The sequence below is a fragment of the Channa argus genome, chromosome 5 (genome assembly GCF_033026475.1).
Source record: "Channa argus isolate prfri chromosome 5, Channa argus male v1.0, whole genome shotgun sequence".
Classification (NCBI taxonomy): domain Eukaryota; kingdom Metazoa; phylum Chordata; class Actinopteri; order Anabantiformes; family Channidae; genus Channa; species Channa argus.
The window spans coordinates 10,783,066-10,808,911 of NC_090201.1; the positions used below are offsets into that span (position 1 = coordinate 10,783,066).

Below are 25,846 nucleotides of genomic sequence, written 5' to 3' on the forward strand. Positions count from 1 at the left end.
TTACAGTCCCCTCCACTACTGGCACCTCCTTGCTTGTGACATACTATCATTTTCCCCTCCAGCAGTTTTCAATTTAGATTGTTGAAACCAGCATGTTCTTTATAGACAGCAGGGAAGTAAATCTCAAAAACTGCTGTGAAGCGCAGTGACAGTGTTTCCTGTAAAGCTTCTTGGTTTGACCTAGTGTCATGAGCCAGGTTGGTCTGATAGAAGCTGACATCCCATTAGTCGTGCACAACCTCGCTAACACCACACAATATAAGTTAGTTTTCTCTTGAAAGATTATGTGTAATCCTCTAAGACAATTTTTGGAGAAGTCAGTTAACCTGAAACACAACATTTTATTGTCTTTTGTAAGTTCAGCTAAATGGGTGATGTGTAATGTATGTGAATGCCAAGATCATAAGGTTTTCACTTGCTTAAGGATTCCGTGCAGTTCACAGGTACTGAACACAGCTATCTCATTCGACAGCTGTGGCAGGATCATATGCAAGTTGCAACAATAGTGAGCAACTTCCAGGAAGAAAAGTGCCAAACAAAAAGGTTGCAATTTTTCGTAAATAAACATTTTTTTAGTGCTTGCCTTGCATAACTGTATTTTGGTAGCAATGCAATGCAAGGGGCTCTGTGATGTCAAGTTGCTTGAAATACAATCAGGGATGTGCAATACGACAGGAAAATTATGAGGGAGCATAAACACTGTGATATTGTCATGGTAATAATCATCTTAGCTGCAACAAGTCAACATTTTAAAGGAAAGCAAAGCTTGGTTACTGTAAATTCCCTCTGTGTTTGACAATAGTGTGGGCATGTATTAAGTGATCACCCGGGGAGATTTTTCCCCTCTGCTGCCACAGAAAAAGCTTTATAGGAAAGAGGGCAAAATGAAAACCCAGAACAATTACCCATTCTCCCACTATGGGATATCTATTACCTGATAAGGTCAGTGGTCATTCATCTCCCTTAAACACCCCGTCAGCTGTTGGCGAGCAGGCTAGCAGGGAGGTTGTGCTGTGATGATCAGACATAGAGAGTGACCGGACAGAACATGATCACAGAGGTGCTTTAATGAACAGTGGGACTGTTTTTTATCGGCGCATGCCAGGTGAAATCCTCCATCACCATGACAGACTGGACTCACCTGGGGCTCAATTGTGAAATGCTTTCCTCCAGTCCAGCTACTACTGATCTTTCATGTCTTGTTGTTTAGTATTGTTCTTGGCTCATTATATTGTAGCTTGAAGGAGATTTTGTTTTGTGAGTTAACTGTAGGTCAAGGATGTGAATTTCTTTACTTGATCTGTTACTGACAGATCTGCGTATCATAAAGAAAGTATCAGAGAATACAACTGCAGCTTGTGTCTGCATTACCTGTTACTAGAAGGTTAATGGCTAAAATAAGCCCGCTTGGCCAGCTTGGAAATAAAAATTGGTTGGTATTTGCCTCTTTCAGGTTCCAGATTTAAAAATATTAGAAATAAATCTAGGATTACTGTCATGTTTGATTTCAAGCTCTTGCCCCAGATAAGATTTTTGATAACCATTAATTACCATTGCTATCAACCTATTTTTATGGATGGTATGTCGCCACTGTTTTCACTCCAGGTGTCAGTAGAGATTTTCTGGCAAAAGATTGCAAAGTCAAAGACACCAATCAACACCAAGAAGCCTATTGATTTGTCTGATAATGAGCCCACTTTCTACAAGGTCCCAAGAATAACATATCAATACACTGTGCATATAAAACTTGCTTGTAATAGATGGTGCCCAAATGAAATGCTGATAATACTAGAGGATTTTTTTTTTGCTGTTCAAACTATATCAATTCCTAAACAAAAGTCTGCAACCTGTAATTTTGGAACCTGTAATTGTGGCTATAATTATCAAATGGGCTATTATGTGCTTGTGCACAAAACTTGACAGTTTACGAGTTTAGTTTTCTCTGTGGGGTACTAATGAAAAAATGAACCTGTCATGATAAAAATTATATGGATGGAGGAGCTAAAACAGTCCAACTCTCCATCTCAACCTGCTGTTTGTAAACAAACTTTTTTTATTATTATTAAAATTAATCAATTAAATACTGTGGAGAAAGATTTATTCATAAGTTATACTCCGTGTCATCATAAGTAAAAAAGAAACAGAATAACAAAACACATTGTCAGCACAGTAAAATGCGTTTGTCCACTACACTAATGAGTAGTGATGAAGTGCCCCCGCATGTCAGCAAACTACAGACCACGAGTATGTTATGTGCTGAAATCTGAATGGTGGCATGTTTCACAGCAGAACATTTTCTAGTAAACACTGCAATATAACAGTATATTCAATTTCTTTTTCTGTTAAGCACCAGAAACAAATCTCCTTAGAACTAACATGTACAGCCACACTAGAGGCACAGATGTCAGTAGGTTAACATCCTCCCAATTAAAGCAGTAGCAGGTATAACTTTTACCAGATCACAACCTTACTTTATCACGTTTGCTAACATTTGCAAATTAGCTCTACTTATACCAAGTACAGTAAGTCAACCAAGGTATTGCAGAAAAAACTAACTTCCTGAGGGTCTGCAACAAATTCCATTACAATCACATAGTTGAATTCACAAATGTCACTCTCACTGCAGTACTACATAAACGATTGGCTGTGGAAGATTTAAGTGCATGAAGGTAACTTGTGCAACTTTAATTCTTTCACGCACTTTAGCTGCTGCACACGACATCCTCAGGACCAACCTCAGTCACATTTGTACCCCCACCCAACTGCAGCACCACAAGAATCAACCCCTAACAAGTCTTGCCTCAGTCCAATTAATCATGAATAGGTCGTCATTACTAAACATTTTGCAGTGAATTACAGTTGAAAGGGCACAGAGGGCGTGGAGATAAAGGTGAGTGCAGGTCTTATCAAGACCTTCCAGCTTTGCCCCAGTTACCCGTCACTGCCTCTTGTAACAGGAATTTAGTTCACAGAGTTTAAAATTAGCCCGGGCATCTATCATTTCCCACTGTCTGAATAGGTTGGTGTCAGAGCCCTGGCACAGGTAATCTGTCTCCTCACGTCTGTCTGTCCCGCCTCAAAGCACCATCACTCAAAAAGCAGCGCCTTGTCACTGAGGACAGAGGCAGTGCCCTCAGAGCAGAGAAATATTGCTGTAGGACACACACAGCAAATACTCAGGGAGTTAGTTTGCTGCATGCTCTCTGGTGACTGTCAACAATGGATAAAAAGAAGACTCACTGTGCACACAACAAAATGGTTCTGAAATGGCAACAAGAGTGAGTGTGAAGGTATCTACATAAATAACTAGTGTTTTATAACATTAATGTATGCAAATAATAATTTAACATGGTTTAAGATGTAAAAATAAAAAAGGATTCTATTAAGTTACCTGTAGAATACCATCTATAAAAAACAACTCTATCTTTTTACTCTGGCCAAAGCTGCAAGAGCACAGTTGACATCATTATAAATCTCCCCTAGTTCAAGAGCAGGAGTGTCTGAACATCAGACAAGAGGTACAACACATCAGCTAGAGGGCACAGAGCTGCAGCACAAACATGAGCCAGCCTATCACTCAGCTGCTGTCGACTATGTGGGTTAATATGCTGTGACATTACATATGTACCTCATTTTGCAGCATCAATAGACAATGGAATAACACACCTGAGGTCCAAGATTTGGAAATGGAACCCAAAAGCAATTTCCTTTGGAATTAGATCTTTGTCAAAGTGACGTATGTTATATGAGAGCTTCACTCAACGTGTACATCTGCATCTCCTGAGTAGCACTGTGAATTCTTTTTGTGGCTATGAAACTATTTCACTTGTTTTTAGTTTATATTATGAGCTCATATAAGATGCAGAGTGTTTTATTTCCCTTTCTGACACACTGTGTGTTACCACAGAATTTTAGACTTTAATCTGTGTAATACTAATCGGATTAATTATTGATGTTTTGCAACCTTTAGAGCAAGCAATGTACATCATAATGCCAGAAAGATTATTGATTCTATACTTTAACACTTACTGCAAAATGACTTTGACCACCACAAATAAGCAATATCACATTTACATCCACAACGTTTTTTGCATCTTACAGGTCATCATGGACTCATGAGTGCACAACAACTTTACACAGAATTTATAACTACAATAAATTTACATGTACAATTTATCGCGCAACCTAAGTTGATGGTTACAAGCAGCCTACAGATACCAGATAATTCAACATAGTCACAATTATCATTCCATAAAATGTCCAACACCGAGACACAATTGGATGCATGGTAATTATGTGTTTTCTTAGAAGTTACTAAACACACACACATCTCATTACCACCTGACAAAGACACTAAGTAATTTGACCCATGCCACGTCCTTATGCAGCACAGTCTTCCCAGTGGACGCGGCTGATATTTAGCAGTATCGATTCAGGTGTCAGGGTTTGTGGAAGGTGTAATGTTTATTGATCACAGTGTTGGGCTTGGGTTAAGGGTAAGGTCAATCTTTTCAATCACTCCTGAGGATTTCTTCCAGACCTGTAACAGGGCTGCACCTCCCAATTCCCCACCCTACCCCACCCTAATCAATAGCTAATTATTGTGCTTCTTCACTCAGCAGTAGGAGCAAAGGAAACAAAGGTCATTTTCTATGTAAGGACCAGGCTCCTAATGAACTTTACTCCTTTGTGCAGTAATTGAGATTCCATGTTCAATGGTGTGTTTTCTTGTTCTTGGAATTCGGTTTATACCTGTAGTTTTGTGTCTGTTATGTGTTCATTCGAAGCATGAATCCAGAAAGGAGTTGTTTTTCTCTTGTTTTTCTCGGGCACTATGATTTTCACACTAACAATGTGTGAAGCATTTTGCTCAAAAATATATTTTTATATTAAATAAACAAATGTCACACAGATGTTGGCTCAATAACAACAAACTTTAATTTGTCCAAATAGGTTTTTTGTGTTATTTTTTAGCTTTACCATGTGTTTTTTGTTGTTGTTGTTGTTTTTGCATACTAGCTTTTACAAGTGAATTCATTCAAAAAAGAAATTAACTTTATTACACATAAGTTAATTGTTTACACGATTTACAAGTATTAAACAAACATAAATGGATGTATGCCATAAAGATATATGCCATTTAACCCAGTTACAGGCTTAATATAGAGTACTGGCATGATGCATGATGCATGATGGCCCTTCAGATCGCTTCTGAAAGTTCTGGACTTTTATTTTCTAGCCCTTTTCCCAATAGGAAGTGTCCTGTTCTCATTTCATTCCACCAACTTCACCACTCATCACCAGTCCTAATTGTTTGCACCTGTTCCACTGCCTATTTAAAACTCAGCTCTCCCCACTGTTTCCTGCCAGATCTTTGCTGTTTTTCCTGGATGGGACCTGCTGATTTCTGGTCCACCTGAATCTTGCAGTTTGGACTGTAGCTACACTAACCACAATGGTTGCTGTCTTGTGCACTCACTTGAATGCCAAGGTCTGCTTCAAACTCTCAATGTTCTTGTAAAAGAGGGGAAAAAAATGAAGTTATCTTGTTGAAGATAATGACTTGGATTATTACTACAGAGTTTTTAGACTATGTATGGCTACTTCTTGATACTCTCATTTCTATTGTTTTGTGCTAAGGAAAAAAAAATATTTCTTTTGAATCAGGAGAAAGTTCTATCAAAGCACAATAAATCCTAAGCACCACTACAATACCAAGACTCATACATCTCCTGCAGCAGAAGACTGGGACACAAGCTAGAGATTTGGAGGCCATGTATCCACAGAAGTATCCCTGTTCGAAATGCTACTGTATTTTTCAACAGCAACAGTCTAAATTTGAAAAAGTAGCAATTTATGTGCAGCAAATTTTAACCAAACCAAACTGAAACCTTAAATGTCATCAAGAACAAAGGGAACTTTATCAATCTTATGCACTGACACAAGGCAAACATGGTCACTTTACAAGGCTAAATATAACCAGTGCTATGTGTAGTGGGTAACAAAGGGGGCCTGGTGAATCATTGGTGGAGCATTGTGCTCTGCTTTATATACAAAAGTAACCAATCCAGTGCAATCTATGTCTCAGTGACTCTCAGAGATGTAGAGACCAGTAAAAAAAAAAAAAAGCACACTTATCCCAAAATATTTAAAGTTGTTTTTTTTTTAAAGCCAAAATTTACATATAAAGTGATGATCAAAGATAAAGATATAGATGGATACATATAATCGAGACACATACTGTAAATTAGTAGTGTTATTACAAAAGTCATTGACAAATCAGTAGAATATCAAAGTTTAATACATGTCTAGCTGATTAAGATAAATGGTAAAGTTAAAAGGTGTGACATGACTTAAAAAAGAAAAGAAACTGTTCTAATGGCTTTAAGCAAATGACAAACTGTCTAATGTCACGTTACTGTTTTAATGACATAAGTGAATATTGGCTTCTCGAAAAAAAATATATTTGTTGTGTGTTTGACACTTCACACATATCAAACCACAATTTATAACATCATGTGTTTTTGTTCTCCCCGCTATTGTTGCTCGTACAGTGCACAGACCATTGCCCTTATTGACCACTTTGTCTTTCAAATGATCCTCTAAATCACAGACTACAGATTTATGTCCAGCTGTAGTGTTCAAATGGCCAATGGATCATAGCTTCAATACACAATGGCCAGTGCTTTTCTATTCTTCTCCTCTGCCCTTTGTACTGCCAGACACAATTTTGCAGACGTAACGATCCTCAGTTATGGATACATGATCATTTCTGCTTCATTTTATATCAAGGGTGTGTTAATGATCCAGATCATCTAGAACATCACTGATAGTTCTACTAATCCATATTAGAGAACAACATCCTCCTTCAGAAGAAGGCTGAACTTGCAGGTTAACATGGATTTGTCAAGGGATAATAGGTTTGGATTTGAGCTAACACTGCTGATTTGTCTGGAGGATAAATGCAAGACTTGTAATAACAGGAAGAGCAATTTCCTCATGTCTTTGTCAGGGAAAAAAGATGCATCACCTGTAATTGTTCCAGTGGGGATGTAACTGGTTTGGTGGTAATATGAATGGTACCAGAATCAACATTTGTCATGTCATCATTATTATGAGTCAATGAAAATGTAATTCCTCTGGGACAAAATTAAACATTAAATGTATGATCACTGCCAGCACTCAGAGCCTCAGGTGAAATTGAAGAAAGGAAATTTACTATCAACCTGCCAATGCACAGTTGGAGTGTGTGAGGCATATTAAAATATGTCATTGTATTTGCAGTGTTTTGTTTTGTTTTTTTTGTTGTTTGTTTTCTTCATGAGGTCTAAGAACAAAAGAAATGTTTCAATTTGGATGTGGTTACTTTAGATTTTGTTTGGTTGGTTTTGTGTGTGAGTGAGAGAATCTATGAAGCAAACAATTTGTCAGTAGAATTTAGACATGAAGGTTGGCAACATTTTTTTTTGTCACTGTGTGCATTTTTTCCTTTTCTTCCACCTGTGTATCTACATTCAAGTCAGTCATAAGTCACCTTTCGATTGAGAACTACAGAACTTTCTGATTTCACTAACAATCCCCACTTTTATATTTCCAATTCTTTTCCCTTATGGTAGAAGAAACAACACCAAATGATAAAGGAAAACCCACGCAATGGACTTGCTTTACATCCAAAACTGCATGCTTGGTTTCTAAGCACAGGGTGGGCTGCAAAAGCAAGCAGGAAGAAAAAAAGTGCAGCGCAGCACTGCCCCCATGTGAAGTTTCATTGGGGAAATTTTACCCAGCTGTCCTAAGCTTAAAGCAGGCTTAAAGAGTTCTTTTTTTCGACTGCTTAAAACAAAGCAAAAAAGAGAGTGAGACAATCATTTTGGTTCTCAGATTTATTTTATTCAGATGAATTTGATCTAATTTGCTGTGACATTCATCGGTGGTGTTGGAAAGACTTTTACAAAATAAATCTGGTTTCAACATAGTTTTAGCTTGAAGGCAAGGAAAGGCAAAACTAAGCAGGGAAACATTTGACTGAAGAGTAAAAGAAGAACAAGCCAGTGACCAATCGGTTCAAAGTTTAAATGTAAACATGTAGAGCTGCACAAATTTCTAATTCTTGTTTGTCAGATTTGATCAGTGACTTGCTCTTCTTACTTATACCCGCACTCAAATTTAGGAATGGAGACATCATCTGATAACAGGAACATAAAAAATTATAATTTTGCCCCTATCAGTTACAGGATCTTTTTTCAGAGCAGGTTATCAGTGCACTACGGTACAAAATCAGTAAGTTGACGAGACAGAGTACAGATTTTCAAATGTTTTTCATACTTGGTTTTAACATTCCATAAAATCTTTGTTTTCCACTTTTTTCTTATTTCTTGGATCAGTGCAGACAAAAAGAACTGTTGCAGCCAGTGATTCTCAAAATACAAATGTTGGCAGTGTAACACAATCCAATGAGTATTTTTTTTTGGTCTGACATTTTAGAAATCACTGTGTTTTGGAATATTCTGCTCTATTGTTAACAGTATTGCATAGCACCATGAAACAGCACAGATTTTGATCAAATACAAGCATTTCTGATGGGAAAGAGGGACAGCTCTTCTTTTTAATAATTTCTCCTTTGAGATGTGCTTGTGGTCTTGGTGACAACCTTGCCATATCCACTAGATGAACCACCGTAGCCGTGGCTGCTGCCAGCGCTGAACAGTCCTGAAACGGTAGAGAAAAAACTGAAGTTGTTATCATCTATCCATGTCTCGGTGTGGCATGTAGGTTTGGGTATCACTTATGATGATGTATAAAAGTGGAAACTTACCACCACCACTTGCAGAGGTCTGCTGCATATGGATGGTTGCACTGCTGCCTCCGCTGGCCAGTCTAATAATGGTATAATTTAGAGTTAGTGCCTAATTAGGAGTTAAAGCTAATCTTACAGACGTGGCGTGACATTAAATACAATTTTTTTTTTTTAATCTTACCTGCTCTCCTCTCCCTCCAGCAGTTTCCTGTAGGTGGCGATTTCAATGTCCAGTGCCAACTTGACATTCATCAGCTCCTGGTATTCGCGCACTTGGCGGGCCATGTCCTGCTTGGCTCTCTGCAAAGCTTCGTTTAGGTCCTTGATGCGGAGCCCGGCATCTTTCACTGCCAGTTCACCACGCTCCTCAGCTTCTGAGATCTGACCCTCAAGGCTGGTCCTCTATGGAAAAAGTTATGCCACAAATAATTTAGACTGTCAATCCTGTTACAGGATAAAAAATGAGACAAGTTCTAGTTATATCCGTACCTGTCCCTTGACAGCCTCAATCTCATTCTGAATACGGGCAATCATGCGGTTCAGCTCAGCAATCTCGGCCTTGGTTGTGCGCAGGTCATCACCATACTGTCCAGCAGAGGTCTGCATCTCTTCATACTATTGGAAAATACAAGAATGTTTTATCAAGAATATGATTTAGAGATTTTGGGAGAGGAAAACCTCACCGTTGCTTTTTACTTACCTTCTGTTTGTACCAGCTCTCTGCTTCGGCCTTGCTGCGGTTGGCAATGTCCTCATACTGAGCACGCACCTCAGCAACAATAGCATCCATATCAAGGTTGCGGCTGTTGTCCATCTCCACGATGACAGAGGTGTCCTTGATCTGGCTCTGCAGCTCAAGAAGCTCCTACAGAATCAAGGATTGTTTATAAGCATTTAACTTCATCTGGCTTTTAGCTAATTTTTATGATCAATAACTAAACGATAATTATAGTGTCATATCAGCAGACTCAATATTAATAGTACGTACAGCTTCATAGATAGCTCTGAGGAAGTTGATCTCATCCTGAAGAGCATCAGCCCTGGCCTCCAGCTCCACTTTGTTCATGTAAGCAGCATCAACATCCTGGAAAGAAAACAATGTACACAAGGTAAATGTTATTGTGACAACACCAGAATTACATAAAATAGAAATACATAAAATCATCAAAAAAAAGTAATCTTGCTGTATTTCCACCTTCTTCAGGAGCACAAACTCGTTCTCTGAAGCTGCACGTTTGTTGATTTCATCCTCATACCTTTGGACACACAAGACATGTCATCAGCATATGTTCTCCACTTTGAACACCTGCTCACTGTGTGACGTGTATGAACATGTAATGGCTAAATGTCCTCATGTAAACACTCACTTCACTTTGAAATCCTCTACTAGGCCCTGCATGTTTCTCAGCTCTCCCTCCAGCTTAACCTTCTCATTGCCCAGTCCATCCAGCTGTCTGCGTAGGTTGGCGATGTAGGCCTCAAACATGCTGTCAATGTTGGAGCGGGTGGTGGTCTGTTCCTGCAGGAGGCTCCATTTGGTCTCCAGCATTTTGTTCTGCTGCTCCAGAAAACGGACCTGTAGAGAGAGAAGGTTGTCAGATGGTTTTATAAGGTAAAAAGAAATTATTGCATTTTAAATCTTAATTGCAAGGTGAAATGATCAAATGGGAATTGTGGTTTGGCTCATGCTTAAATTGTCATCGACTCTGTGATTAAAAAAATTCTGATAATTTTTTAAAGGGGAGGGTCAGTTCAAAAAGAATTGAAGGGTGTGTAGTTTGTGCTATCAGTTTTAAAAATACCTTCGCCTGAGTGGATAGTTACATATCTACAGTAAAATGCCACACCCTAGTCACCACAATTCTTTGTGTGCATGTTAAAGCAGATATAATACTAATAAGAAACTTTTGAGGCTTTTAAAGTTTCTAAAATACATATGTTTAATTTTGCTTTCTTAAAACAAATGACGTTTTTTACAGATGTTTCACCAGCATGTGTAAGTGACTTCAAGCATTTTACCTATTGTCTCTTGTTTAGCTATGACTCATCCTGCATGCTCTGGTGAGTTGCAAAGGCCACACAATTCAACAGAGCTCCAGTCATAGAAAAAAAGGTGTGGCATGCAAACAAAGCAGCACAGTATCAGGAGATGACTGCTTTGTTGTGAGTTTTTGTCAACGTGCCAACTTTTAGTGTTAGTGTCACTGTAAAAATAATTAAATTAACATATAGCTTGCACTTGTTTCTGTTGCATCTGTAGATTTATATGTCTGTCCTTTTTGTTCTTTTGACGTTTTGTTGCCCTTGACAACGAGGAGATAGGTGCAATGTGCAAATAGCAGACTTTAGACTCAGATGCAGATTCTGTATATTCCTACTCCTATCAGCCTGCCAGGTGAGGGATTGGCAAGTGACTGCAATATAATCCCCACCCATGTTTAAACAGTGGGCAGAGAGGCCAGCACAGGCTCAGAAACAGCTACAGAAATATTACTTTAGAGGGATTTTGGATAGGGTTTCCAGTGTGAGAACGGGTTGTCGTTATGAGATCTTTATATGCTATCCTAATCCCACAGGGTGTGATGGACTCAACACCACAAAGACAAGGTTCACAGCTGTCTTGTCCTGGACGATGTTTGCATCTATTCAAAATCGCAGACTAGTTTCATTAAGAGAACACATTGCTGTAACTACCATAGATACTGAAGTTTAACTAAGTAAACGAAGTCCTGGCTGTTAGTAATAAGAGGACGAGGCCTACAGTACATTTACATGAGACAGAGGGAAGTCATGCAGAGCTCGACCTACCTTGTCAATGAAAGAGGCAAAGCGGTTGTTGAGGGTCTTGATCTGCTCCTTCTCCTGGGTCCTGACAGCATGGATGTTGGAGTCAATTTCCAGGGCCAGAGGGGCCAGCAGGCTCTTGTTGACTTGGACAGCTGTGATCGGTGCACTGAATTGGCCACCATAACCATAGCCACTCGTTGAGGAGAACCCCAAACCAGCACCACTGTAACCAGAACCAACACCATAAGAGGTGGATTTTCTAACTGTTTGAGTGGTGACTGGTCCTGCAATGGACCTCCTGCTGCCAGAGCTGTAGACAGACTGTGACTTTCTCATCATCATTGCAGCTGGTAAAGGTTATCAAGTTGCTGAGCACAGATGAGCAGGCTTCAAAAGGAGAGCCAAGTCCCTCTGAGTGTAGGACTGCTGACTCTGCCTGCTTTTATGGCTGTGCTGACAGCCAGGGGGAGGATCTCTGCTCACCACTCCAACCTGTACTCACTTTTGCTGTCCAGCCTCCCCTCCACCTTGGCCTACACACCTCTGGCTCTCGATGGCAGGACTGAAAAATCCTGTAAAACAGGAAGAGGCAGCTTGTCAAAAGATAACCCTGTGACACACCCTGTTCTAGAACAGGGTAAGGAGAAAGGGAGGAAGGGGTAAATGACTTTTAAGAGTGTTTATTTTATACTGCTTTTACACAATTTCTTACATAAATACAAACATTACATTTACGTAGATTATTACAAATAACTTAAAACACTTTAATTTTCAACAAATGAAATGCAAATGCATATTTCCCATGTGCGCCCATGCATATGATGTCAAATGAAACTTATCACCTCTTATCAAAATGTGCAAATACATTTGAGCACCACAATAGATTTACATGTGTATAACCTTTCACAGGATTGAGTGCATAAACAATCCTGCTTTCTAATTCTACACATGTTAAACCCATGTGGGCCCTATGCCTTTTTATTATCATGAGGAGATGTTACTCCTAAAAATGCTTTCAAAATTTTACTTCAATAGCATTTTAAGTGCATTGTAATATTTCTACTTTTACAGGGCTTCACAGTACTCCAAACACACTCACCATTATATAACTTGTACAAATGTTCCCTTTTGCTAGAATTGCCAACATCAGCAGGCAGCAATGTTTGTCTGAGTACGTCTAACCCTAACCCAACTAACCATTGGTTGCATCATTACTAATGTCTACCATGTCTTTTTACAATATGGACCAATCAGTGCTCTGAGGATTAAATCCTAAACTTAAACTACTTGTTTAGAAAAGTATTGCCTTAATAGATCCTAATAGAAACCATCATTTAGTGACAGCAGGAGACAGGAGGCGGTCTCTAGCCTCTAATTCACACACTTCGTAAGGATATTTTTCCACCCTGACCTCCACCCTATGAGTTCCTGCTTTGGCACAGAATGTCAACATGTGGGCTTAAGGTTGACTGTGTAATTTCAAGACATTAAAAAATAAATATTTTACCTGCAAATTTAAATGCCCACTTTTAGTAATGTATTTTGCTGTATGGGTTGTACTGTAATTCTTTTCAAATACAGCAGTCGTTTTTTTTAAATGCCTCTGTATCCTAATAACAAGAAAGGTTTTCCAAAGTTCCCTTGTGATCTGCAGTTCAGAAAATGTGTTTTAGATGCTCAAACTATGTCACATTAACACCTGCTCAAACCTGGCAATGTTACATGGCTCTAAGCCAAAACTAGCGCACTGCTTGAGACAGTTCTCTCATAAAAACTGACTCAACAGGTCACCTGTGCAACCAATTTATTGTGCAATTGAAGGAGATCTCTTGTTCAGCGACCTCTAGCTGCTGTAGTAATTGTGATGGAAACAAAGAGGAAAGTGTGTTGAAGTTGTATGTAAAGACTACTAATAATAGGAGTTAACACAATTCAGACACAGGTATTGTACGCTGATAAAGCATTAGTATAGAATAAAGATTAGTAATGCAATAATGCACAGTGCATTATTAGCCCTTATTCTATTCTAATGTTACAGTTTGTCAAACATTAAAACTCCACTAAGTGCACAATGAAAAGCTTGCCCTGGTGACCCACTGGGAAAGTTTTTATAAAAGAACAGTTTTGTATATCAGCCCTTAGCCTATTTACCTAATGTTATGTGTCTGAATGACCTTTGTACAACTTTTGCCACTGTTTTTATTATAATTTCATAAACCACGACCTTTACCTAAACCTAGAACTTTTTTTGGGTAGCAAAATATAACTAAACTATGACTATTCTGTGAATTTACCACAAGATTCCTGACTGCTACGAGTAAGCTCCTACACCAGAGGGTATAGGGATAAGCTGGTTAGATCACTGGTCAAGCCACAACACAGCCAATGAAACTGTTTAATCCAATCGTTAAATGGAGCTCAGAAGGGTGTTCCCAGTGCAGTGCAGTGTGCAAGATCAAAAATACTTGATAATAGCCTGTGAACCCCTGCCAACATTGCAATAAAACCACCAGAACAATCACAGCTATTAAAACAAAAACATTCACACACTTAGTTGAAACATCTACATGCACATCATTGGAGTTGAATAAAACTTTTTTCTCAATACGCTTGTATTAGATTCTCCAGAGCTTCAATGTCATTGTAACACCAATCACATATATGCATTGATCTTTTTAGATTTAATCATATGCATTAGTAGTAGACTATTCAACATAAGACAACCAAGCATGGATTAATACAAACAAAGAGCTAAGTTAGTAGCATAAAGTATTATCAAATGTTAATCAACCAAATCACTTAGGCAGAGTTATGTCGAATCAGTATAACAGAAGCCAATGCTGCCAGAAAGAAAACGGTTCAAACCTAAATGCTTACATACAGTATATCTTATGTTTTGTTGAAGTCTCCTCATTCGGATGAAAACAATTACACATGAATTACTGATGAACATTACAGATGTTGTTGTTGTTGTTTTCTCACCTAATACATTTCACCACACCTTTTTCATACTCAAACACTACTGTGTTTGTCTCATCCCTCTGCACCTTTGGTGTAGGTGAGGTTTGCATTCTTCTTCATTCTACCCCAACTTTTCACATGCACATGCCTTTAATTTCTACCATGGTGTGGAACTTTACCCCAAAGCTCAAATCTCTGCTGTCTAACAGCTATTTGAATATAATGTATGTGCTAGTACCACGTTTTAACAGATGCAATAAGATCAATCAGTGTTTTATTAACTTTTGCTTATCAATCATCACCTTGTCACTCACGAACACAATAATCACAGTTTTCTCAGGTTGCTCCACATTTTATCGCAAATGCTTCATGTACATGCTTGGGTGCAACATGATGCCAATAAATGAAAACTACACAATAGTCATGCATGAGCAGGGTGAGGCAACTCCAGCTAGCCTGAACAGACACATTACTGAGAAATTAGTTGGAATGGATTAGGAGTGGCAAAGTTTTAGATAAGCAAGTGCACACATCAAGAGAGAAAGTTGTTGCTGATTTAACCTTAAAAAAATGCTGGACAAAGATCACAATGTGAGCTTGTCTTTGCTGGTTTGAATTGTAATATTTACAGTAATGCTAACAACTCAAGTCTGTTCAAGTCTGGATTACCTGAAGTCAATATGTGCAACTCAATACAAGTTCCTGTTACTATATCAGATGTTTAAGCTGATGATGTGCATGCTTTTGTAGAGGTCTGAGAGACTTGAGTATTCATTTAAAATGTGGCCATGCGGGGCTGGGTGAGCGTATGTACCGTAACAATGCTGCATCCACATGTTAATGTGTGTGCATTACTTCTTATGGGAATGTGAACTGTCTTAAAGCAATTGTCCAGCATGCAGAAATACTCTCCATGGAAAGGCATTTGCCTCACTGTGGCTTTATTTGTTGTGAAAACACGGAATCGAACTAAATAAAGAAAGCATAAATTGCATGAATAGCATTGAATAGTTTCATCAGGGAGAATGGCTTAAAAAAAAGTAATTTCACTGAAATTTCACTGACAGTTTCACCTCTACAGGCTTTGCTTTCATGCTGCCTAATTTGCATATTGTGGGAAGCACCACAATCTTATCAGATTATAGCAATTCTTTTTCCTTAGAAGTCAATACAGCTCTAAACCTGTTAGTTGATCGAGTGATGAAATGCCTCCGTGTGTGTAAACTTTGTATTGTCTATTTCATTATAAAAGTGCTTTACTGGAATGGATACAGTTAAGGAAAATACCATCCTACAAAGTTTTGTGTTCCATATATCTTAACTTAACAAACAAAAGTAGTAATTAAGTAAGTAATGTACTGCAGCCTACTTAGTAGACTTTTCTTTTATACTTTTGTACAGTATGTGTGGGCATTTGTTTGGCAGCCCGTGTTTTTTAATACTGAATTTTGGAATGTCAGAATGTCATGCACAAGAGATAAAGAATGATACAGACTGACTTGCCGTGTGAATGAAAGCCATTCTCAGTCTGTGAATGGATAACAAATGCCTCTTTTATACTGTTTTATGAAAGTAAGTGAACCTTTTGGAATTACGCGCATTTTAAAAGGGACTGTTTATTTATGAATAACACATACATCATTGAGAATAATGCTTCTCTTTATGATGTATGGACTGAGTGACTGATGGTTTTGTCATCTTGGTAATACCTGAACATTTTTTATGTCTTACAATACACAGAGGGTTTACATGGATGCACACACACAAATCTATCTCTGGGCATTCCTCCACACCTACACACTGTACACACTGTAACCATTGTCCTCTGTTTCTATTTATCTTACATGATAGAACTGTAAAATGGGCCTGTAAATTTCCTGGGTACCTTTTAAAAATTCAAATATAGATGCTGCATTCTACATAAAAAAATACAACATAGTCTACTTTCCAGTCTTTGAAAGGAAGAATGCTAATGAAAGTGAAGAATGAAGGAGTTGCTTTATATGACTGTTTCCTAACACCCAAACGCCACTGTCACTTCACTTACAAAACAGGGAACTCTACTTGTCAGGTGATAAATATGTTCTTGTCTGTGACTTTAGGCACTGTGATCTTAGCTTTGCTTTGTTGTTTTAACAGCATTGCCTCTGGATTCTGTTACCTGTCAAACTGCTCCAGTCTTCCATGTCTGAGGGTAATTTACCTTTGACTCTTTTTTCAAACCCCACTGTTTAGCTAGGTGTAAGGGATGCTCTGTAGGTGTGATTACAGCAATTCGGTCCCACTGGGGTAGACACCTCTGTGGGACCAACCTGCTGTATTGACACCTACAGAGCTATAACAACCAATACCGCATGCAGTTTTTTTTTTACCTAAGGTGGCCCATCTGTCCATAGTTAATCATTCCCTGAGAACATACTGCAGATGTTAGGTTGTTGATCCGGTCACCTTTATATCTGATGCATTGTATTTGGGTGGAGCACATTTTTTAAGTCAAAAGAAGCCACAAGTTGTGAAAATCTGACTGTCATGAAATCTTTACAAATATCATGAGACAGTGACTCTCACTTAGAAAAGAACAGTGGAAAGTGTCCATAGAGGTGTTGAAACTAAAAGAGTGTAATGGTGAGTAAGAGTAGTGGTAGTAATATAGTGTAAACACGCATTCCACTAATGAATCACTTGTCTACAGAAAGTTGATTGCTAATTAATGGAATGCAAAGAATCTAATCAAATACAGGCTCAGAATAACTGGTTAGACTGGTGTTTGTAACGCAATTGCCAGTGAGGAGAACCTTTTAGTGCAGGGTGGGGTACAGCCTTCATATATTGTAATACTTACATACAGTATATGTTGTTTTTTTGTATCGTTCCAGTTCTACTACAGTGTCACTCAAACACAAACACACACACACACGCTTGCATGGTTACTCTAATTCTGCGCTGACAGAATGTGGAGCAGATTTGATAACATATGTTCTTATGTGGGGGTTTTTCCATGTTTGGGTGTATTTAATTGAGCTTTATTACATTCACATTCAGAAAAGTACTGTGGTCAAAGGTCCTAGCAGATCTGAATGAGTTTAATCAAAGTGTTCATTGATAGCATAAAGAATAATCAACAAACACCAAAGAGAAAATCTGAAGCCTTTGGACATACAAACACACCCTCTGTGCTTGTTTTGGCCTCCTCACAATGTTGTGGGTGTGTTCATCATGAGGGAGTGTATTAATCTGGACCTCACAGTTTCACCACCTGCAAAAAGTACACACCCTCACGACACAGTGGCTGCAAGCCATGCATGGAAATCACTTGTGCATACCAAGTAAAGAGAGTGTCGCTAACCTGGAATGTATAGAATAATATATGTAGAATAATAGGCTAGTTAACACAACAATGAGACTCTCAGAAATGGCTTATTAACAAACTGACCTGCTCTGCAGCATTATCAGTGTTTAGTTTTTACAAAGCTCCAAATTCAACAGTTTGTTGGGATCCTGACACATTTACAAACCCTCTTTGTTTAGACACTGCCAGCATATATTACTTTACAGTTCTGGACTTTAGCACCTTGCTTATTGATAGCCCCAACACACACATATACACACACACACACACACTCCACCTTACTTCACTATAATTGTAGTTAGGCATGGGAACGCTGGCACAAGCTGTTGTCTAACTGGATGACTCATTCTCTGTCAGACAGGGAAGATCAAGAGAGTTGTCTAGCCAAATAAAAGCCTAGCAACAGAACTGTTTGGCTGTTTGAGTGGGATTCTCAAATCACCTGCTTTTTTCATGATGTTACATCTGGTATCTGTGGTTCAGGTGCGTTTTCTGGATATGTGTTTTTCAAGACAGTTGTACTTGCATTGATGATTACATATTTATTTGAAAATAATCACAGCTCCACAGAATACTGAAAGAATGTCAGCTCTCTTTGCAGTCATAAAACCAGCGGATTTGCTTGCCTGCCCATTTTATGGCTGTGACTTCTAGATGGCAATGTTGGGCTTTTAGATCACCGCTTTTATCACAAATATTGCTAGAGTTTTTATCAGAGGGCCTGGTGGCTCAGTGGGGGGGATCAGTAGTAGAGCATTGGGGTGTGATACAGAAGGCCATGGGCTCAAAGGTGTGGCCCTGCCCAGCCATCAAGTGTGACCAAACAAAAAAAATGAGAGGGCTGTGGCAGGAAGGAAAACTCAGGTGTGGCAACCCCTAATGGGGCAAGCCGAATGCCATTGATCTTTTGACTAGATTTTTTTATCAACCCCCATGAACAGTTCACAGGTTAGTTTGCCAATTACTTTGTTTAGGATCAAATACCTGCAATACATTCCATCTTCAGGTGTACGCAGGTGTTTACTGTTGCTAATGTTAGCATGTTAACAGACTGGATTCAAATTCACACATTCCCCTGCCACTTTATTAGGTACACCTGTTCACCTGCAGATGGTTTCTTAAACATGACATTGAAGTCATTGTACACAAATGGCCTCAACAGTCACCAGATCTCCATCCAGTAGAGCAGATTTACATCATGATCATGCAGCCTACAAATATGCAGAAATTGTGCTACCCTATCATGCCAGTAAGGACCAGAATCTCTGAATGCCATGAAGAATCAAGACAGCTCTAAAGGCAAAAACGGGTCTAACCCCTAGTACTAGCAAGATTTACCTTCTAAGTTAAGTTCAGACTGATTGTGTTCACACCAGCAGTAGCCCTGAAGTGCGGGGCTGCCACTTTCAGTGATGCCGTGGGTGTATCAACACAGAGAGTTCCAACAACAACAAAACATTTGCAGCAATGTCTTATTTTTCTAGGGTTTCCTCTACATTTGTTGTGATAAAAAGTAAAACAGTTGCCACAGTAATGGGAAATTTGTAAAATCGTGTCTGTTAATATTAGAAGCCTCTAACTGTTACTCCAACTGGCCCCTTAATTCCACCACAAACCACACAAAAACTTGTGGTTTTAACACCTGGCTGTTTTTGATCTAAATGTCCACTTAGTCTTGTTGGAACTATATGTGGAAAAATGATTTAGTCTTTTCAACACTATTCTTTTAGTATTTAAAATGTTTTAAGTTGTGATCTTCATTGGTTGAAAAAAGTGTTTATTAAAAAATTGCTTCTTGCACATTTCAGAGAGTAGTGATAGGTGTTATAACACAGAAATAACTTGTCTAAACAGGTCTGTTCTGTCTGTGCTGAGGACACTCCTGGGACACCACCCACCCAATCGTTCAGAGTCTGAGCTGTGTCACTGGCTTCACAGTGACTGAATACAGCATGCTTCAGGGGTCATGCACTTGTCTCATTCATCAAGTGCTACAATAGAAAAGTGCTAGAATTTACTACTCTTTACATAATGAAACCTATAGCATCTGTCGACAAATGTAGTCATAAAGGATGTAGCTGCTCAAAGTAGTAAATAGTCAGTCAGCACAGCCTTGGGCTAAAGGCCCATAATAACTATCATAAAAGTGGAGTATAAAGAAAATAAAATCTTTTGAATCTATTTTCTATTATCACAGACGCTACATTCTCTAACTATTATTCACTCGTAGTGATTTACAGGTATCTCCTATTATTGTTGCTACAGTGCCTAGCAACCACTGTCATATCACTGCACAGTTATCACCTCCAGAAGTCTTTTTATTTTCGTTGTATGTCTTTACCTGTAATTATTCTTCAGATCATCAGATAGAACAACCTGTGTCATGTGAGAATCTGTGAGAAGTTGTGCAATAAAACATTTGAGCAAGATCTACTTTCATGGTCACATAGGGCAAAAACACTACAACAACTGCAGTCTCTGACAGGAGGCTTCCTGTCACATACCTTCATACTGTACTTGCATGTTTGAACAGGTAAAAGAAAGCATCATCAAACCACCCCACCCTTTCACCCTCACCCTCACTCTTCCAAGACTGCACTTTGATAGTAGGAAATCATTAACCTGAGCTTGGAAACCACGCTCTGCCAACAGGATGCCAGACCTTTACCACTTATCAGCACTCAAGTTGCTGTATTATAAAACTTTATTAACTCAGTGCAAAGAAAGTTAAGAAAGTATTAAGTCTGTGATGTTAAAATGTACACAGTAAAGTAACAGTTTGAAGAATTACAGTATGCATAAAACACAGTTTTTAGCTTCTTAGAAAACAGTCTGCCTTTTTATGTGTCCTGATTTTCTGTCCTTTGGGTTCCATGTGGCTTGTTTTATTTGTTTTGGGGTTTTTTTATTCAAAACAAAAATCCTTACAATTAAGAGATTACAAAACATAACAGCTAGAGCCAGATAAGAAAAAAACACAAGACATATGTGACCTATGTACAGTGTGTGTTGGCTTGTGAAAGTGTATCAGGGTTGGAGGATTGATGTCATGAGGAGACACAGAAAAAGTCTAATCATAAGAAAAACAAGAGTTGCTGGTGTGTTGCACTTTTCACTTGTGTATGTGTATTGTTTTTAGCTGACCTGTCATTCTGTAGTTCTGAGTCACTCTCAACCCCAGCAGGTGAGACCTGGCTCGCTGCTTCTTTCCCTTCTACACAGCTCCCAAACCCTGAGGAGGGGCCCTGTTTATGAGGGTGAAATAGTAGAGAGGCCATTCAGTAGAATGAATAAAAAATAATTATGTATAAATAATAATAATAATAATAATAATAATAATAATAATAATAATAATAATAATAATAATAATAATAATAATAATAATAATAATAATAATTATAATAATAATAATAATAATAATAATAAATAAATAAATAAATAAATAAAATACATATATAAATAAAGGTTCCAACATTGAAGAGTTTCTGTGGGAACAGGAGAATTTGTCACTCCCATGCATTCTCAAAGAGAAAAGTTATGTGTGACTGACAGACGCAGATAAACAGAGAGAAAGTTTGTGAATGCCCAGAAGTATTTCTACTTCAGTGTACTGAGTTAGAAACACAGTTCAAATTTCTCCATATGAACAATTTTAAGATAGACAGCAAAAGGAAAACAAACCCAGGTTACTTCTGCACACATGTTTTATGGTCTATACTGTCAGTGACCTAGAGTGGTTATGATTGAGCTGCAAAGCCACATCTTATTAATGTCACCTTTTGTTATTTTTACACACAGCTTTTGTTGAGTGTTGGCTGTTGACATAAAATAGAACTGAAAAGTCTGAGAAAAATATCTGGCATTTCAAACACACCCTAGTATATACACAAATTCATGACAACCATGTAAAGAATATGCCAAGAGGAAACATGGGCACTCCAACACTATTTCCACAGGCAATGGTAAGAACTTGGGAAAGAAAACATCAATCTTTTGTTGTAACCAAAAGCTTACTACTATAGTTATTAGAGCAATGTTTCAACTTTTCTGTTATCATATCTATGGAATAAAATAATGGTAACTCTCAAAAGACCTATTGAGTTTAGGTAGCGTTTAGGTCTACACACCCAGTGCTAACCTGTTCCTGCCCTCAGGGATATGGTAACTTAGTTCTGGTAGATCATAGTCTAGATAAATTGTTGAAACCAAACTGGTCCCTCTGACAGGTCGGCCCAGCTACTGGGTGGCCCACAGTTATGCAATGAACTGTTGTTCCACCCTTGTCTTCAAGGGATGTCCTGCAGGGTCTGAGCCACTTGTCCTGCAGCGGCTGAGCCACTTGCTGAGCCACTTCCATACCCTGTCTGTGTCAGCCACTCAGACAGGTTATGGAAAGCAAAAAAAACAAAATGTTTAGAATGGTTTAGATGACTGAAAGCATTTGGTGCATTTTGAAGCAAAAAGTACTACAAACAAAATGATAGAAAGGAGGCCATAAACTGTTGAGCAGTTGAAATCCCATTTAAAGACAGACTGGGGAAAACTTATTATGTTACTGACTTGTTTTTTAATTATTTATAATTAAATAATTATTTATAATAATATTTATAATTTTTATAATATTCAGCATTCTGACTTTGCTGGAAATAATTGGTAGTTGCTTTAATTGATATAATACTAAATGTTTGCTGTTTTTAATTAATTTTAATAATTAACATTTTTATTTATTTTATTTCGAGTAACCAAACTGTTTACTGGTTTTCATTTTATACACGTCAATCTGGCACAAGCAGAAGAATTGCTGCTGTTGTAGTTGCATGCTATAGATTTAACTCCAGATAAGGGGCAAACCTCTTCCAGGAATGTATAATATTCCGTACTGTATACTTACTTTCTCTAGTTTTGATCCTCCATCTGTCAGCTGTCTAAGTCAAACCAGCAGAGGAATTCAGACCTGTTGATCAAGCTAGGAGTACACCTGTTCCTTTTTATATAACACTTGTTAGGTTTGCTTTTTTTATATCAGGTCCTGTTTAGACAAATTCTGGATGAAACAAACTGACATAATGACTAATTTTATTGCCGCTGGTGTAGTTCAAACACTGATGAATCTGACAGTTTACATGACTAAATCACAAATCCTTGGAAAGACATCAAACATCAATTGATTTAACAGGTTGCTACTTATCCTTAAGTAATTTGTCTAATTGCATGTAATAATTATCACTTGGGGATAGATTAACTTTGTTAGTTACTTTGGGCAAGAGGCAAATTTATGTTAAAGCACCTTGCAGCCATGCCAAGGTAAACTCATAGAGACAACAGTTTGTCTCAGACTGGCTCTTTGCCGCACAGGTGCTCACAGTATTCTGTATGTTGTTTCTGTAATTACAAAGTGTGTATTTGAGTGTTGTTGGCTGGGTCCTGTTTTACACTTGTAGCAGAAACCACAAGCTTGCACCAACATGCTGCATGAAAAATTCTAAACACTGAAAAAACATTGCCAAATACAAGTGAAAGTGTTTGGAAAAATTAAATTAGAGCATTTGATGATGATGCACAGAGACAAGCATTCACTTGACCTTTTCATTTCTCATTCATGTGTGAACATTTTGTGCAGAGAGCACTTTAAATAAAGTCATAAAGATTGCATAACACAAAAGTCTGTGGTTTACACTGCTTAGGATGAGGAAGAGGAATGGAGGTGGACTGTACATCAGTCAATGTAATCCAATTTAATTTCTTTCATTTTTCTTATTTTACTCTTGTCAGTATGAGCTTATACCTTAGTCTTATGTTTGATCCTGTACACGCCTTCCTGACAATGGTTTTATTCATAGGGCTCAATTTTGTAAGAGTGCACCAGCAAACATGACATTAAAAGTGGTCCTTCTTCAGGTTTTCAGCAAAGCATGGAACAATGCACAATAGATGTGCAGAGATCCTGGTTCAATGTGTCATCAGCACCCTTCCTTTGAGCTGTAAAATAAACACCTTTTTGTGAATGAATACATTTTACAATTAAATGTTTTAATTACTGAGTGCATGAATGAATTTTGATCAATGAATTAATCAATTAAAGACTCTGGAAACACTTTGGACAGTGTATATTTGCATTTACTGTAAACATTGACCGCCTAGCCAAAGTGCCAGCAGCTGCAGAAGTTTAGTCACAGAGTTGTGTACCTTTGTTAAAGTGTGTTAAAGTGCTCCTTCCACTGTCTTGTTTCCCTGAAGACACACATGGGCAGGGCCAACAAATGTGATATCATTCACCTGGGCGGGCTTGGCCTAGGTTATTTAAACCTTCTGCTCATTCTATCTCACTGGGTGTGCTCAAAACCCCAAGCAGCACATAAACATAACCTGCATGTTGTATTGAAAAAACTAATCCAAATGCAAGATATTTGAATGGAACTATTCATTTGAGCCTCACTTTTTATTTCTTGCCCACTGTTTAAAATCACAGAGCAAAAAAGTTAATGTCACATTTGCCATAGCAGCGAAATAGAATTCAGTCTTACTCTCACCAGCTACCATTTGGTTCAGTTTTTCTTTCAGTGCATTCACGTCTCAAATCCATCCATTGCACTCACAGACTTACATAGCATAATAATTTAGGTTTCATCTATTCATCTATACCCACACAAATCCAGTATCTAAATTAGAGTTTAAATAATTTTGTCTTGGCATTAATATTCTACAGTAAAGACTTGGTATTTTTGCTTGAACTAAATATAATGAGCTGCCTTGAACCTTTGGTAACCACTGAACCGCTGTTTGAATATTTATGATGTGCGAACATGTCAAATAAAGATACGGGCTCTGTGTTGGGGATACATGTAGAATAGTGAAACATAAAAACAGCCAGGTAGGTGTGTAAGAAGGAAGCACCCTATTTTCATCTTTGGCTTCACTAGCTTTAACCTATTGTAGTAGTATTTCTACAGATAGACACGCATAGACACAAGAGTCACAACACTGAAATAATGCTAAGATATTAACACATATATTTTGTTTTTGTTTTTTTTCAGAATAACATTTTAAAGATAGTACAATTTGCTACAGTGTCCACCTTAAAGCAATGCAACATTTTAGGAAATAGCCTTAGTCACACTATAGGTGGAGTTCTCAACTATCACTGTTCAACCCCGACTCATAAAAATTACATTTGCAGTTTGGTTGTATAGGAACGTAATTTTTAGGAGACACGGTTGCATTTCAGGTCACCTGGTACAACTGTTGTTGTGAAAACATTTGTTCTCTGTGATATCTTTTTTCTAATGCACTCAGCTGATCAAGTCTTTAAACCTGGGTGAAGTGCCCTGTGCTGCCGTATGTCAGTGGTCTGCTATCAGTGGTGAAGCGTGGGTGGGATTGTAGGATTTGGGCAGTTTTTACTTCATGGCAGCTTTTACAGCCTTGGGTGCAGCATCACTGTTGCAGGAACCTGTTCCTCTATGGTTGTAAAAGCCTCTTAAGTAATTGTTTGCAAAAAGGGAAAAATGCCCTATTTCTCAGGTAAGTCACTGCACATTTTAGCCTTTGCTTGAGTGTGTTCTTCCCTTGTGGAGTTTAAATACAGGTTTACCTATAGTAAGTAATTAAAATAGCTGGAAATATGACATTTATGAATCGAAGAATTTCACTTGGTAGAAACGTCTGGATGTGTACAGTATCGGACTAAAGCGGGCAAGTACAGGTTATGCACAGAAAATGTGATGGTGTAAAATAACATTCCTTGAGTAATTTCTGTTGTGTGTGTGTGTGTGTGTGTGTGTGTGCATTGACATAGCAGATTGACTAGATTGCAAGTGCTTCCCACTGTCGGTCACAATCTGTATTAATGTTTCTAATTAAAACATTAGATTTACACTGAAGTGCAACTAAATAAAATGTGTGTTTAAACTTACAGTGCAAGACTTGACAACAAAGCACTATAGAATACCATG

General features: G+C 38.1%; 1 protein-coding gene across 1 annotated transcript; it reads right to left on the reverse strand.

Moving 5' to 3' along the window:
- Nucleotides 1-7,868: 7,868 nt before the first annotated feature.
- On the reverse strand, nucleotides 7,869-12,020 carry LOC137128234 (intermediate filament protein ON3-like). Its single transcript, XM_067506064.1, has 9 exons — nucleotides 11,606-12,020; nucleotides 10,165-10,373; nucleotides 9,993-10,053; nucleotides 9,786-9,881; nucleotides 9,498-9,662; nucleotides 9,287-9,412; nucleotides 8,979-9,199; nucleotides 8,816-8,877; nucleotides 7,869-8,709 (listed from the first exon to the last, which is right to left on the reverse strand). The coding sequence occupies exons 1-9, from the start codon at nucleotides 11,924-11,926 to the stop codon at nucleotides 8,606-8,608; spliced, it is 1,365 nt and encodes a 454-aa protein (XP_067362165.1). The 5' UTR covers nucleotides 11,927-12,020; the 3' UTR covers nucleotides 7,869-8,605.
- Between the last annotated feature and the right edge of the window lie 13,826 nt (nucleotides 12,021-25,846).

Coding starts and splice junctions, on each gene's coding strand:
- LOC137128234 (XM_067506064.1), bottom strand. CDS start 11,926: ATGATGATGAGAAAGTCACAGTCTGTCTACAGCTCTGGCAGCAGGAGG. Junction 9,882..9,992: donor AGTTTGTGCTCCTGAAGAAG/GTGGAAATACAG, acceptor TTTTCTTTCCAG/GATGTTGATGCTGCTTACAT. Junction 9,663..9,785: donor TCAGAGCTATCTATGAAGCT/GTACGTACTATT, acceptor TTGATTCTGTAG/GAGCTTCTTGAGCTGCAGAG.